At 45.0% G+C, this 14,374-nt stretch overlaps 1 protein-coding gene across 1 annotated transcript; it reads left to right on the forward strand.

Annotated features, from left to right (window-relative positions):
* The first annotated feature begins 3,550 nt into the window (after positions 1 to 3,550).
* Positions 3,551 to 7,677, forward strand: LOC136492842 (tubby-like F-box protein 7). The gene is made up of 5 exons (XM_066488894.1): positions 3,551 to 3,838; positions 4,876 to 5,236; positions 5,454 to 5,541; positions 6,445 to 6,577; positions 6,714 to 7,677. The coding sequence occupies exons 2-5, from the start codon at positions 4,895 to 4,897 to the stop codon at positions 7,510 to 7,512; spliced, it is 1,362 nt and encodes a 453-aa protein (XP_066344991.1). The 5' UTR covers positions 3,551 to 3,838; positions 4,876 to 4,894; the 3' UTR covers positions 7,513 to 7,677.
* Positions 7,678 to 14,374: the final 6,697 nt, after the last annotated feature.

Here is a 14,374-nt window from a genome sequence, read left to right on the forward strand (position 1 = left end):
CAAAGCCTAGCCTTTTTCCTCAACACACCCATAATGCTTTTGATTCGTACAAAAGAAACAAGCAAGCCCACACATGCATCATGCATGCACGGTGCTGCTGCTGCTTATCTTAACAGAACCGAACTGAAAAAAAGGTGATCGTACCAGATCTTGTTTTGCGTTCATTCATTTGAGGGAAAGTGTTTCCTTAGGCCCTAGCTTGTCGGCAGTAATATGATGATTAGCGGCGTTGGCCACTGTTGGATAGATAAGCATGGACCTGGCTGCTGCAATTGGGGTAAAAATATCTTGAGAGATATTAGTCAGATAGATATTTTCGTTGTGGTGCCGCTTTTTCCTTGCATGATGGATGGATTTGAGAAAAAAAGACGTCTTTGTGGCATTGCAATATCTTTTGCTTTCTTTCTTATCCTCGATCTACTCAGTCTTTATTCTTTAATCTGATGGACACACACACTAAGCTGGTCAGCTCCTGCAGCTAAGCCGTTTTTGTCAGGCAGGCAGCCAAGCACGGCTCGCTTTCTGCTCCCTCCCTAATTCCTCTGAATTTTCACTTTGGCAGAGCCGTAAGATCTGTCGGGCAAGCAGGCAGGCAGGAGCTAGTGCCCTAGTCACTGTGGCGTGATAATTTTTATCTGGTCAGTTCTGGTTTGCCTTACCCCACCACAGTCACAGTTCCCTGTGCCTGTCTCTGTCTCCTTTCTGCATTATTACTTATCACACTGTTAACTCAACAGAGCTACTTGAAGGCAAGTGACAGTGAAATCAGTGAAGGAAGTAAAGCCTGGGTATATGTAGTACAAACACAAGCAGCAGTCAGGAAAAAAAAAACATTGTGAATGCTACGGGTACAGTATAAAATTGTGCTGCCATGAAGTTATCTCAGGCTGTGTTTAGATGGCGAAATTTTTTGTTTTGGCTACTGTAGCACATTCATTTGTATTTGGTAATTAGTATCTAATTATGGATTAATTAGGTTCGAAAGTTTCGTCTTGCGATTTCTCACCCAACTGTGCAATTAGTTTTTTTTCGTCTACATTTAGTACTCCATACATGTGCCGCAAGATTCGATTTGACATTTTAGGGTCAAAAATTTTGAAAACTAAACAGACGCTCGGTCTTTGGGAGACAGAGCACTGAAGCGTTTCTCGCTTTCAGTCACAGGTCAAAGCCTGCATCCTCCACTGAAAAATATCAGGATTCATAAATCACAAGGTGGAATGCTGTCACCTCTGTCTATTGATCATGAACTACCATTGGAACGATCGGAATGAATGAATGAATGCAGTGGTGTACCAGCTCAGCCTATCAGCAGCAGACAGACAGTCACGCAAAACTGCCTGCCTTGGCTGCTCGCACTTGCACTTGCAGGTAGCGTTGGAGAACTTGCCATCAGATCCCGACGATACCATCTCCTTCTCTGGGAAATCAAACGATAACACCCATTCTCTTCGTTTTAAAAAGGAACAATAATTACCTCCGAATTCCCCAGTGCTGAAAAGCTCGCAGTCGCAGAGTCACAAGCCCAGTTGTAATGCTGAAGGTTTATCTTATCTCTCCAATAAGGCATTTTATAGCAAACAAAACAAATTCCGTGCACCTTTCTACCTGCACAATCTGGGTGGATCCGTAGGAAGACTAGCAAAGTTTTCATGATCCCATCATGAGCATGAGGCAGAGAGCAGAGAGCAGCAAGCAGCATGATTCAAGATGGCGCTCAATTGCAGGGCGAGTGGAGTGGAATCAGAGTCCCAGTGAAAGACGAATCGTGTCTGGATTCAGCAGGGCAGGCAGAGGCAGCAGGGGATTCATGTGCCTGAGCTGAGCAACAGAGCAAAGGCATCGCCTTTCCTTCCCTCCTGGATAGGATATTTGCCGTGTTGTGCTGTCCACATTGGATTATGCTCACCTCTGCAGTGCAAAGTGTGCGTGCCACTTTACTGGAAAGTGGATTCTCCCTTTTGTCCTGTGCTGTGCCACGGCCCGGCCGTAGTAGTGCTAGTTCTAGTGCTAGTGCATTGGCATTGCTCTCAGACCGTCTCCAACGACGAATTTATATGGGCACCTAAATCCAAAATAGAACTAAAGACCCATTCCATAAGTTAGGTCACGCACAGTAAATGAGTCATGGATGCAGAAAATGTCTTCTCCAACGGCCTACGCAAGTCCTCCTCTGCTCCCACTCCTCTCTCTCCGCTCTTCTCTCTCCCTCTCTTCTCTCTCCCAGTCAGCAGCTCCAGATCCACGCCGCCCCAAGCTGACCGCCACTCCCCCGGCCGGCGCCGTCGCGCCGCCCATCCTCCTCCCTCTATGCGCGCCCCAGCCTCCTCAACATGGAGCACGAGCGCGCCACCCGCCGCGCCGACGTTGACGCCTTCCTCGCCTCCCTCGGCGTCGACCCGGGCAAACTCGCGGGCCTCGAGCTCCCGGTCACCGTCAACGTCATGCGGGAGCGCGCTGAGTTCCTGGGTTCCCTCCTCGGACCGCTGGGAGCCGGATCTGGGCCGCGCGGCTGCTCCTTGCCGCTGCCGCTCCTCTCCGCGCCGGCGGCTCCCCACCGCGGTCCCGCCTGGCCGCGCAGGCCGCGCCCGCCACAGACCCGCCTCGCCCCGCTCCCTGCCTTGCCCCGCGCGTGGACCCGTCTGGAAGCGCCGGCGACTCCCCGCCGCGGGCTCGCCGAGCCGAGCCGGCCGCGCCTCGCCAAGGTCCAACCACTACGGGCGTCAGACATTTGCGTCGTCTCCCTGGAAGACGCTTATTTGCGTTTCGTCTCGGGTGGAATGCAAAATGGGTACTCTGTTTGGGTGTTCTGTTGGACCGTGTTTCTTGCTACCCAAAACACTGTATACGCCTCATTTTGAGTCTGGGTAACGTTATTGGAGACAGTCTGAGAGGCACAACTCAAATATGGGCATCATCTTTCCTGAAAATCTATTTGCAGAAAGAATTCTCTTTTAGGTCTTGTTGTTGGAGAAGATGTCGAATAGGTATTGAACCTTTTGCCTATAGCGCTACCCAAAAGACGAATGGATCTTGTATTTTAGGGTGTTGGTGTTGGAGATAGCCTCGCCCCAACTCCACTAGCTGAGCATGAACTGACTGCTACTGTTACCATGAATTGCAACAAACAGTGAATGAAACAGGTATGTACCATACTCCATGGGATGTCCAATCCAGTTGTACTGATTGTATCCCAATCCTGATTCCAATTGTTCTTGTTCCTATACTTGATGGCATGGTTGGCATCCTTTCTTCTCTGACTGGATAGGTATAGTGGCAGCAGTGATCTCCCTCAGTCTCTGCTCTCTGAAACTGAAATGGAGGAGGGCAAAACCTGAAACCCAGCAGAAACGAGGAGAAGAGCGGTAAACAGGGAAACAAAAAAGGTTGGCAGAGCACAAAGGAAGACACAAGGCGGTTTTTCGGACGTGGCGTGGCCCCTCCTCTGCTCTGATCTTCTCACCTCTTTCTTCGCATCACACTGTTTTGTCCTCACCTCCACCTCATCCATCTCGCTCGTCCTCCTCCTCCCCTCCCCTCCCCTCGCTCCATAAATCCGATCGACAGCTCCTGACCGCTCCTCACTCCCCACTCTGGCCGTTTCTCGCGCCTCGCGCGCCCACCCACCCACCTTCACGCGCACTCCCAACTACTCATAAAGCCCCCGTCACCACCCCAGACACAAACGCGCGCGAGATAGATCGACGTCTTGCAATCGCACAGACTCGTCATCTCTTCTTGTTCGTTCGGAAGACTGGATCTTTCCAGAGTTCTTATTTGGAGAGCGGCCGGATCTTTTAGAGGACGCTTCGATCTGGTCTCCGCCAGCGTGTCGGTGGTAAGCACCCTTGCGATTTTGCGTTCCAAATGATCCTGGCTGTGAGTACCGGCAGGCGGCAGGCAAGGCTTGGCGAATTCCCGGTTTCAGATTCATCTGCGCTTCCGCACGCAGACCCTTTCTTGTTTTCCTCACCCTACCGGCGCTAATCGCTGGATTCATGCGTTTGCTTTCGCTGACGCGGCGTTTCGTTGCTCGATTTGGCCAAACCAAAGCTGTGTCCTTAACTTGGATTTTGTTGGCAGAAAACAAGCATTTTTTTTATCCGCCGTTCGTATCCTAGCCTCCTAGGACTCTACTAAACGCTTGCCCTGTCAGTCTTATCTTAAACATATCCCAACGCGCGGCCTATTAATCCACAGCTCGCAGTTTAAGGTCTGGAACCCGAATTAAAGAAAAGGTTAATTTTGCTGACCGTGGTTGTTTTCTGCAATTACTAGGTCTAATAAAGTGTTCTGTTGGCCTTTCCCCATCGGAGAGGCTGTGCCCCCGTGGTGATCTAATCTTAGCATGGAGTACACGACACGAACAAATTATAATATGATAGTCCGACGACCCTAGGCATACTTCTAGATTATTCAAGCTGGTATGGGATTACTCCAAAGTCTGGACTGAGATCGACTGACATCACATGATTGCGGGTGACGCTCTGCAATTTTACTGAATTATTATTGAATCCCAAAGTGGATGTATATATATGCAACACGTACTAACAATTACTCTTTTGGTTTATATAAGAGCTGTAGTTCTGATGCTGGTGGTATGACTTTTAGATTGCCTCTGCATGTTCCCACCATATTTCCCCCTTTCTTTTCCCCCTTACCATTGTGTATTTGTGTGCCATGTTAGGAAATTTAACCACGAAACAGGAAGTAAGAGAATCGATAAGTGATCTTCTTTTGTGCCCTTGCAGTGTGCTAATGTTCACAGTAGTGCTTGTGTGCTTATTTTAGGAGATCCTGATAGACATACTACTCTTAGTTGCGTCTTGTGCATTTCCTTCTGTTGGTATTGACTGCTGCCACTTGTTATTTCAGACTTGCACCTTATCTGAAGATGTCTTTTCGGAGCATGGTTCGTGATATAAGGGAAAGTTTTGGGAATATATCGAGGCGGAACTTTGAGGTGAGAATTCACCACAGAGGGAAGTCTCTTGGATCTTCAAGTGACTTGCAAGACAAGCCTGCTGAAATTCAGCAAAGCAGGTGGGCTAGCCTTCCTCCTGAGTTACTCCGCGATGTGATGAAAAGGTTGGAGGAAGATGACAGTAGCTGGCCGGATCGCAAGGACGTTGTTTCTTGTGCCTCTGTTTGTACAACCTGGAGGGATATGTGTAAGGATATAGTGAGAAGTCCAGAACATTGTGCAAAGCTCACATTTCCAATATCTCTTAAACAGGTAATGAGTGGATTCAGTGCATGTCGATGAATTGTGAATTCTTTATCTCTAAATTCACCTTGCCTTTCCTGAAATTCTCCCGTATCACCTAATATTGGTGAGGAGCTGAGGGCGTAGTTTTAGTTATTCAGATTTAAAACTCTTAACAAGGAAACTCTGTGTCCACGAGTTTTGTTTCCTGTCTTTCTTAACAGTTGTTTGAATTTTTCTTGCACAGCCTGGACCCCGAGACGGAGTAATCCAATGTTTCATAAAAAGGGACAAATCAAAGCTAACATACCGGCTCTACTTGTCCCTTAGCTCTGGTAAGTGTCAAGCTATTGTCTTCACTTCAGAATAGCTGATAAGCTACAGTTCGGCTGATATTAAAGCCGGTTGATAAGCCGGCTGAAGCTGTTTTGTCGTGAGAGAAAAATACTGTTGATTCTAGCTGATAAGCCGGCTGATAAGTCAATATTCTTTTGTTTGTTTGTTGAAACTCCTGTCTGTCACATCAGTTTTCAATATGTCCTTGAAGGAGAACCATGGGGGTCATTTTCAGTACATTGGAAAATATTGTTCCACTATTTTTTTTTGTCTTTTCTGAACCTGATAATTCAGGAGGTGACTAGAAACCAGCACTAATTTCCATTACAACTTTATTCAAGGGAGAAATCTGTGATGTAAAAAAAGGCATTAAGTACAGGATGAAGCATCTATGTAAATGGTTGAATAATTGTCCAAAAACATAAATGTTTAATAAAATTAGACTTTTTCGCCTTTTAAATTAGTCGTGGTGAGACTATTGGCCCCTGTACCAGCCTTTGAAGCTTCCACAGCACCACGGATTTGAAAACGACATGGTTCATATATGGTTCGGATTTTGAATGACTAACTGGAAATGTATCACAGCTTAAATGGTGCTGTTTCAGCTTTGACCAGAGCCCCCCTGTCACCATAGTAGAATTTACCATGCCTGCTATTGTTTTCTTGTCATTTTTTCATGTTTTCCTTTATGTTGCTTCAGTTTATTGCATGCAAACTGATTTCTAGTTTCTTGTTGTGGCTGCTTGTACCTGCCTTCATTCTCGATGACATGGTGTATGTAGTAAACATGTCTGCCACAAAAAAATTTAAGTAACATTATGAAACTATAATAAAGACTAAATAGGATGGCTTCATCAGATGCTACATATGCAACACAGTGATATTTCTGCTGGATCTTGTAGCTGTGCTTGATGAGAACGGAAAGTTCCTATTAGCAGCGAAAAGGAGCTGCAGGATGGCGCACACGGAGTATGCTATGTTTATGGGTTCAAGGAATTTCTCCCGATCGAGTACTGGCTACATTGGGAAGTTAAGGTGAATCTTCTTTGGCAATAATCTTCCATTTATCCTCTTTGTCGCTTGGATGTGTATGATTGCTGATCTTTGCATTAAAACTTGACACAAGCATTCCCCAAAAAAAAACAACCTGACACAAGTTATGGCATTGTAGGTCAAATTTCCTTGGAACTAAATTTATCATCTACGACACACAGCCTCCGTACAATGCCGGGAAACTTTGCGCACAGGAACGTGCCCCCAGCCGTCGGTTGTCTTCCAGGAAAGTTTCACCAAGAGTTCCAATGGGCAGCTACCCCATTGCTCAGGTAAACTACGAGCTGAACGTGCTCGGAACCCGGGGGCCAAGGCGGATGCAGTGTGCTATGCATTCCATCCCTGCATCAGCAGTCGAGCCTGGCGGTGTTGTGCCTGGCCAATCGAAGGAGCTCCTCCCAAGGCTGTTCGACGAGTCCTTCCGCAGCACAGCAACTTCTTTCTCCAAGTACTCTGTCGTGGACAGCTCCATGGACCTGAGCAGCTGCCGGTTCTCCGAGCTCAGTGGAGGGGCTCTGCAAGAAGGCAGCGACGACTCAGAGAAGGAGAAGCCTCTGGTTCTGCGCAACAAGGCGCCAAGGTGGCACGAGCAGCTGCAGTGCTGGTGCCTCAACTTCCGCGGGCGCGTCACTGTGGCCTCGGTCAAGAACTTCCAGCTGATAGCTTCCGCGCCACAGCCAGCTCCCGTGGGGGCTTCTTCTGCTCCACCACAGGCGGCAACACCTCCTACACAGACACAGCCACAGGCCTCCGTTCCATCTTCGTCGTCGTCCAGCCATGCCCATGACCCGGTGATCCTGCAGTTCGGCAAGGTTGGGAGGGACATGTTCACCATGGACTACCGGTACCCGCTGTCGGCCTTCCAGGCCTTCGCCATATGTCTGACGAGCTTCGACACCAAGCTGGCCTGTGAATGAATGAATAGATGGGACGAGTAGTGTATCGTAGCAGGGCAGCAGCAGTGAGAGATCGTTTTATGTGTTTTTAAGTGATATAAGCAGAGGCATTCTGAGCCTTTGCATGTAAATAATTTACAGTAGCTGTTGATTCAAGTATTGTTTCGTGAGATGTTGCTTCAGAAACCTGAAAGTGGATAGAAACGCAATTTTTTTTTTTTTGCGTCACGGAAGCAATCTGAGACAAGTCTGCACTTACTTTTTGTGCTGCTTAGTCTCCCTGCGTAAAAAAAAATGCATATCTTGTTTTCCAATGAATCAATCAGTTTTAAATTTGACTTATTTATGGAAAATAGTAGCTATATTTGATATTTGTATCTTCAAATACATTTAAAAAAGACGTACCCAGTGCAGAGAGCTCTAGCTCTGTGCGAGGTCTAGGGAAGGGTGTCAGTGACAAACCTTATCATTGCCTGTGCAATACGAACCCAAGATGGAACATATAGTCCGGTCTGTCCAATCAAACCTGACAGCCCCGGCAGATATGTAAGGTAGGGGCGAATGTGCTCTCCAACTGCTACAACTATAGAGTCAATGTGGCACACCTTCTGAGATCTAAAAACTGCCCCACTGTTGAGATAGGCATTATAGAAATCCTCCTGCAGTGGAGTGTAGAAGCCCTCTGAAGCTCTCTCATCCCTCCTCGGCGGGAACCATACCACAAAATCAACAAATCTCAGCTGTTGAACCTGCTTGGCCGTGGCGGCCCTGCTGCCGGTGGAAGCTTGGTGGCGTGCGAGGCAACTTGCTGTGGTGGCTCCGGTGGCAGGCGCAGGCAGGGAACAGTTGCGGCGCTATGGCGGCGGTGGCGCGCGAGCTGGTGGCGGTGAATCCGACGAGCGGTGCGGTGGCGCTTGGGCGGAGCTGGTGGCGTCGAATCCGACGACTGGGCTAGTGCGGCGGCTATGATGGAGGCGAGCGCGGGCAGGGGCTATGGCGGTGATGACGGCGGTAGATTAGGTCAAACCCCCGACGAAGATTAAATAAGGTGGCCCCCAGCGGATCAGAAAAGAAAACGAAGAAAGAGTTCTGAAGCCGCACGAAAACTACTGACCGGACGCTCGAGTGGTAGCGACCGGACGCTACCACCCAGCGCCCGGTCGATTCCAGAGAGGTCCAATTCCTCTAGAATCGCGACTGGACGCGTCTGGTGGACACCGACCGGACGCAGCCAGAGTCCGGTCACCTAGCCTTGATGTCTTCATGATCGACCGGACGCTGAAGCACCTCCTGACCGGACGCTGGGAAAACACTGTTTCAGCGTCCGGTCACTCCTTCGGCAGCAGGTTCACCTCCTGTGAACTGACCAGACGTTGGACATCAGAGTCCGGTGCAGCGTCCGGTCACTCCTCCTTCAGCAAATCTTCAAATTCCTTTGCGCTGCCTGTTCCCAATTAAGTCCCAACTCCAATAAGATCCAAATAAACACCAATTGGGACTGATATGAGTGACCTCTCTCAAACCCTCAAGTTTTCCAAAATATTTTGCCTTAGGCTATAATTCTTTTTAAGAAAATAGGCGAAAAGAGGGCGATTTGAAGATAAACGACAAACAACAATCATGCATATGCAATGCAATACTTGAAGGTAAATATAGTTGCTTGTCAAGTTTGATCCAAGGTTAAGCTTCTTCACACGTTTTTCGGTGGTTATCTTAACCATGTTAGACAAGTCCTGTATGCATTATAAAGCATTAAACATGTTGTATATTACAATGCAATGCAAGGGACAACACAAGCTCAATTTTTAGTGAAGTTACTAAAATCAAGCACATTGAGTTCATTCTGCAATCTACAAAATGTTGCCTCATCTAGCGATTTAGTAAAGATATCTGCCAATTGATCCTCGGTCCTTACACCTTCTACTGATATATTATTTTTAGCCACATGGTCTCTTAGAAAGTGATGGCGGATATCTATGTGCTTAGTGCGAGAGTGTTGAACCGGATTATTTGCAAGTTTTACCGCACTTTTATTGTCGCACAAAAGAGGTACTTTATCTAGAACTACACCATAGTCTAGCAAAGTTTGTTTCATATAAAGTATTTGTGCACAACACGCACCCGCGGCAATGTATTCTGCTTCGGCAGTAGACAAAGCCACACTATTTTATTTCTTGGAGGACCAAGACATAAGTGATCTACCAAGTAAATGACACCCTCCGGATGTGCTTTTTCTATCAACTTTGCAACCGGCATAATCTAAAATGGAATAGCCAATTAATTCAAATCTAGCTCCTTTGGGATACCAAAGGCCAATGCTTGGTGTGTGCTTAAGATACCTAAAGATTCTTTTTACGGCAATTAAATGAGTTTTCTTAGGATTAGCTTGAAACCTAGCACACATACACACACTAAACATGATGTTGGGCCTAGATGCGGTCAAATACAACAAGCTACCAATCATAGAGCGGTAGAGTTTGATCAACCAGGTTACCTCCCTTATCTAGGTCGAGATGTTTATTGGTTGGCATTGGTGTCTTGATTGGCTTACATTCATCCATCTTGAATCTTTTGAGAAGATCATTGGTATATTTCTCTTGAGAGATAAAAATCCCTTCTCTCATTTGCTTGACTTGAAAACCAAGAAAGAATGTAACCTCTCCAATCATTGACATCTCGAACTCCTTCGACATCAATTCACCAAATTCTTTGCATGAATCTTTATTTTCTACTCTCCCATCTTTGTCATCATCTTATGGCACACTTGATGAAGAAGGTGGATCAATCATTTGTACATCATCTTCATCATCTTTAGACTTGATGTCTCCAACCAGAATGTTCTTCATAGCCTCCCTCAATGGTTCATCACCTACATCATCAAGATTCTCATGTGCTCCTTGGGAGCCATTAGATTCATCAAATTCCACATCATATGTTTCTTCAACCAAGCCGGTGGCATGATTAAATACTCTATATGCTTTGGACTTTGATGAGTAACCAACAAGAAAACCAATATCATAACGTCTTTGGAACTTCCCTAGGTGTTGTCGCTTCTTGTAGATGTAGTATTTGCAACCAAACACCCTAAAGAAGGAGACATCCGGCTTCTTCTCATTGAGCAACTCATAAGGTGTCTTGCCAAGGAACTTTTGAAGGAATAGGCGGTTTGATGCATAGCATCCGGTGTTGATTGCTTCCACCCATAGAGCTTCGGGGGTGTTGTACTCATCAAGCATTATTCTTGCAGGAGTGATCAATGTCCGGTTCTTCCTCTCAACTACACTATTTTGTTGAGGAGTATATGTTGTGGAGACTTCATGTTTGATTCCAACTTCATCACAATAAGCTTCTATGTTTGTGTTGTCAAACTCTTTCCTATTGTCACTTCTTATCTTCTTGAGCTTCACTTCAAATTCATTTTGTGCTCTCTTGGCAAACTTCTTGAAACAAGATGTAACTTCAGATTTGTCATGAAGAAAGAATACCCATGTATACCTTGAGTAATCATCAATAATCACAAGACAATAAAGATTTTCTCCCAAACTCTTGTATGTTGTTGGTCCAAATAAATCCATATGAAGGAATTCTAGCACTCTTGCGGTTGACATGAAAGCTTTTGTTGGATGAGTATTTGCAACTTGCTTGCCGGCTTGACATGCACTATAAAGCTTGTCCTTCTCAAACTTCACATCCTTCAACCCTCTCACCAAATCATTCTTCATAAGCTTCTTGAGTGAGCTCATCCCAACATGAGCAAGTCTTCTATGCCATAGCCACCCAAGTGTTGTTTTGGTGAATAGGCATATCTTCAAGTTTGCATCTTCGGAGGTGAAGTCCACTAGATATAGGTTGTTGTATCTAAACCCTTTGAATATCACTTGATCATTATCCTTCTTGGATACAACAACCTCCTTCTCGGTAAACAAACATTGGAAGTCAAGATCACATAATTGTCCAACGGATAGCAAGTTGAAACTCAATGAAGCAACATATAGCACATTGGAGATGGAATGATCATTTGATATTGTCACTTTGCCTAATCCTTTGACCTTGCCCTTTAAGTTATCTCTAAATGTGATTCTTTCTTGCCCATCTACTTCTTCATCTAGTGAGGTGAACATACGAGGATCACCGGTCATATGTTGTGTGCAATCACTATCAATAACCCAAAGACTTCCACCAGTCTTGTAGTTCACCTACACACAAGAGATCAAGCTTTAGGAACCCAAACTTGTTGAGGGCCCTTCACCTTCTCAACAAGTGACTTTTCCACCCAAATTTTCATAGGCCTATTCTTGTTGGGAGTACCTAAGAACATCACTTTCATCTTTCCACTAGAATCCTTTCTAAGCATGTAGTGAGCATTGAAGGCAAAGGGTCTAGCATGCTTAGGCAAGGGTTGTGGTGGTGGAGTTTGGCACTCATGAGCAAAGTGGCCTTCTTGTCCATACTCAAAGCATCTCTTTGGCTTTGGCTTTGATTGTTGTTGTTGAGCTTGAGTCTTCTTCTCTTTGTTTGTCATGTACCCAATGCCACTTCTATCCATCTTCATGACGGTGTTCATTAGAAGCTCACTTTGAAGATATTTGCCTCTAGTGAACTTGCTCAATCCAATCTTGAGATGTTCTTTTTTCAACTTGAGCTTCTTGTTCTCTTCCTTAAGTGCATCACTACTTTTATCTTCCTTGAGTGCAACCTTGTTTTTTTCTTCCTTGAGTTTCTTGTTTTCTTCTTTTAGCTTCTCATTCTCAAGAATCAAGTTGCCATCATGATTAAGAGTTTCTAGCACAATGGTGTTGTGGGTTTTGAACTCTTCAAACTCTTTCTTTAGCTTTTTATTGTCATGCTTGAGCTTGACATATTCATCATAGTCATTGCACTCAACCACTTGCTTGCCTTTGCCACTAGATCCTTGCTCAATGCTCTCATCAATTAGATCATCACATGATGTAGCTATATCAATCTTAACAACATCATTAGTGGCATCATGTGGCTCATTGGGTAAAAATTCTTGAGTAATAACAAGGGTATCATGATTAACCTTAAGAGTAGTGTATTCATCTTTTAGCTTGTTATGGCTAGTGATGAGCTCTTTGTGCACCCACTTAAGTTTATCATGTTTATCTTTGACCTCTTTCTTAGAAGATTTGAGCTCCTTGAGTTTGGATGACATAGCATCATTTGCTTCTCTAAGCTCAACACTAGCCTTTTCGGCTATCTCACATTTAGCTAAAAGAGAATCATTTTTAATTTCAAGCTTTTCATTTTTAGCTCTAGTCTTTATGATGATCTTAGTGTATTTCTTTAGTAGTTTAGCAAGATCATCATAAGTAGGTGACTCATATTCATCATCGCTATCACTACCACTATCATTATTATGAGCATGACCATCACCACTACTATCATCATCACGTGATACCTTTTGTTCACCTTTAGCCATAAGGCATAGGTGTGTAGAGGATGATGGCGGTGGTAGCGGTGAAGATGATGAGTCAATAGCAATGGCGGCAACCACTTTCATCATCGAATGATCCACTAGATGAATCAATGTCCGTGAGCCAATCACCAATGATATAAGCCTTTCCACTCTTCTTCTTGTGGAAGTCCTTCTTCTTGCCATCTTTCTTCTTGTATGGCTTGTTCTTTTTCTTCTCATCTTCATCTTCATTGCTTGAGTCATCTTTCTTGCCCTTATTCTTGTTCTTGAACTTGTCTTTCTTGGGCTTTGTGCATTGGTGAGCTAGATGACCAAGTTCTCCACAATTGGAGCAATCCATCTCGAAGATTTGCTTCCTTCTAGAGCTTGTGAAGAACTTCTTCTTCTTGCCATCAAACTTGATGCCACTCTTGTTGAGCTTCTTTAGCATCTTGGCAGTCTTCTTCACCATGAGAGCAAGGCTTTCATCATCATCTTCATCTTTACTTGAGCTCTCATACTCAAGTCTTGCCTTGCCCTTCTCTTGGCTAGCTTTGAATGCTAAATCCTTATCTTTCTTCTTGGTAGAGGATGAGTCATCTTGTGGCGTGATGTGCATATACATTTCATGAGCATTGATCTTCCCTAAGATTTGTGTCGGTGTAGCGGCGAAAAGATCACCTTGATGTAGCACGGTCACAATATGCCTATATTTATCAATGGGGAGGACACTCAAGATCTTTCTTACAACATCGGATGGTTGCATTTGAGTGAGTCCAAGTCCATTGACTTCCTCTACAAGAACATTCAAACGTGAATACATTTCATTAGCACTTTCCTTAGGAAGCATTTCAAAAGAGTTGAGCTTTTTCATGACAAGATGATAGCGTTACTCACGCTCACTCTTGGTTCCCTCATGGAGCGCACAAACGTCCGACCATAGTGCATGGGCATCTTTGTGGTTCCTCACCTGATTAAACACATCTTTGTAATGGCCTCTAAAGATGGTGTTTCGAGCCTTTGCATTTCACTTCTCATAATTAACCTCATTGCCTTATAGGTTAGTAGCATCCTGAGGTTTTGGAAAGCCTTGTGAGGTAGCTCTAAGTATACCAACATCAAGAGCCTCTAGGTACGCCTCTATGCGAATTTTCCAATACAGAAAGTCATCTCCCTCAAAGATAGGAGGAGGTCTATCCTCGTGAGACATCTTACTCTAGGTGGTTAAGCCTAAATACGAGAGCATGAGGCTCTGATACCAATTGAAAGGATCAAGATGCCCAAGAGAGAGGGTGAATTGGGTTAATTCTAAATTTTTTTTGCAATAATTAAGTCCTATGGTTAGCCCAATTAACCCCTTGTGTCTAAAAGGTGTTTCTAATTATTCTACTACACAAAAGACTTGTAACCTAAGTTCCAATCCTACTCTAGCATGGCAATTCTAAGAATGTAAAGACATAAATTGAA

Source organism: Miscanthus floridulus, chromosome 11, assembly GCF_019320115.1.
Source record: "Miscanthus floridulus cultivar M001 chromosome 11, ASM1932011v1, whole genome shotgun sequence".
Taxonomy (NCBI): Eukaryota; Viridiplantae; Streptophyta; class Magnoliopsida; order Poales; family Poaceae; genus Miscanthus; species Miscanthus floridulus.

Coding starts and splice junctions, on each gene's coding strand:
- LOC136492842 (XM_066488894.1), top strand. CDS start 4,895: ATGTCTTTTCGGAGCATGGTTCGTGATATAAGGGAAAGTTTTGGGAAT. Junction 5,237..5,453: donor TTCCAATATCTCTTAAACAG/GTAATGAGTGGA, acceptor TTTCTTGCACAG/CCTGGACCCCGAGACGGAGT. Junction 5,542..6,444: donor CTACTTGTCCCTTAGCTCTG/GTAAGTGTCAAG, acceptor TGGATCTTGTAG/CTGTGCTTGATGAGAACGGA.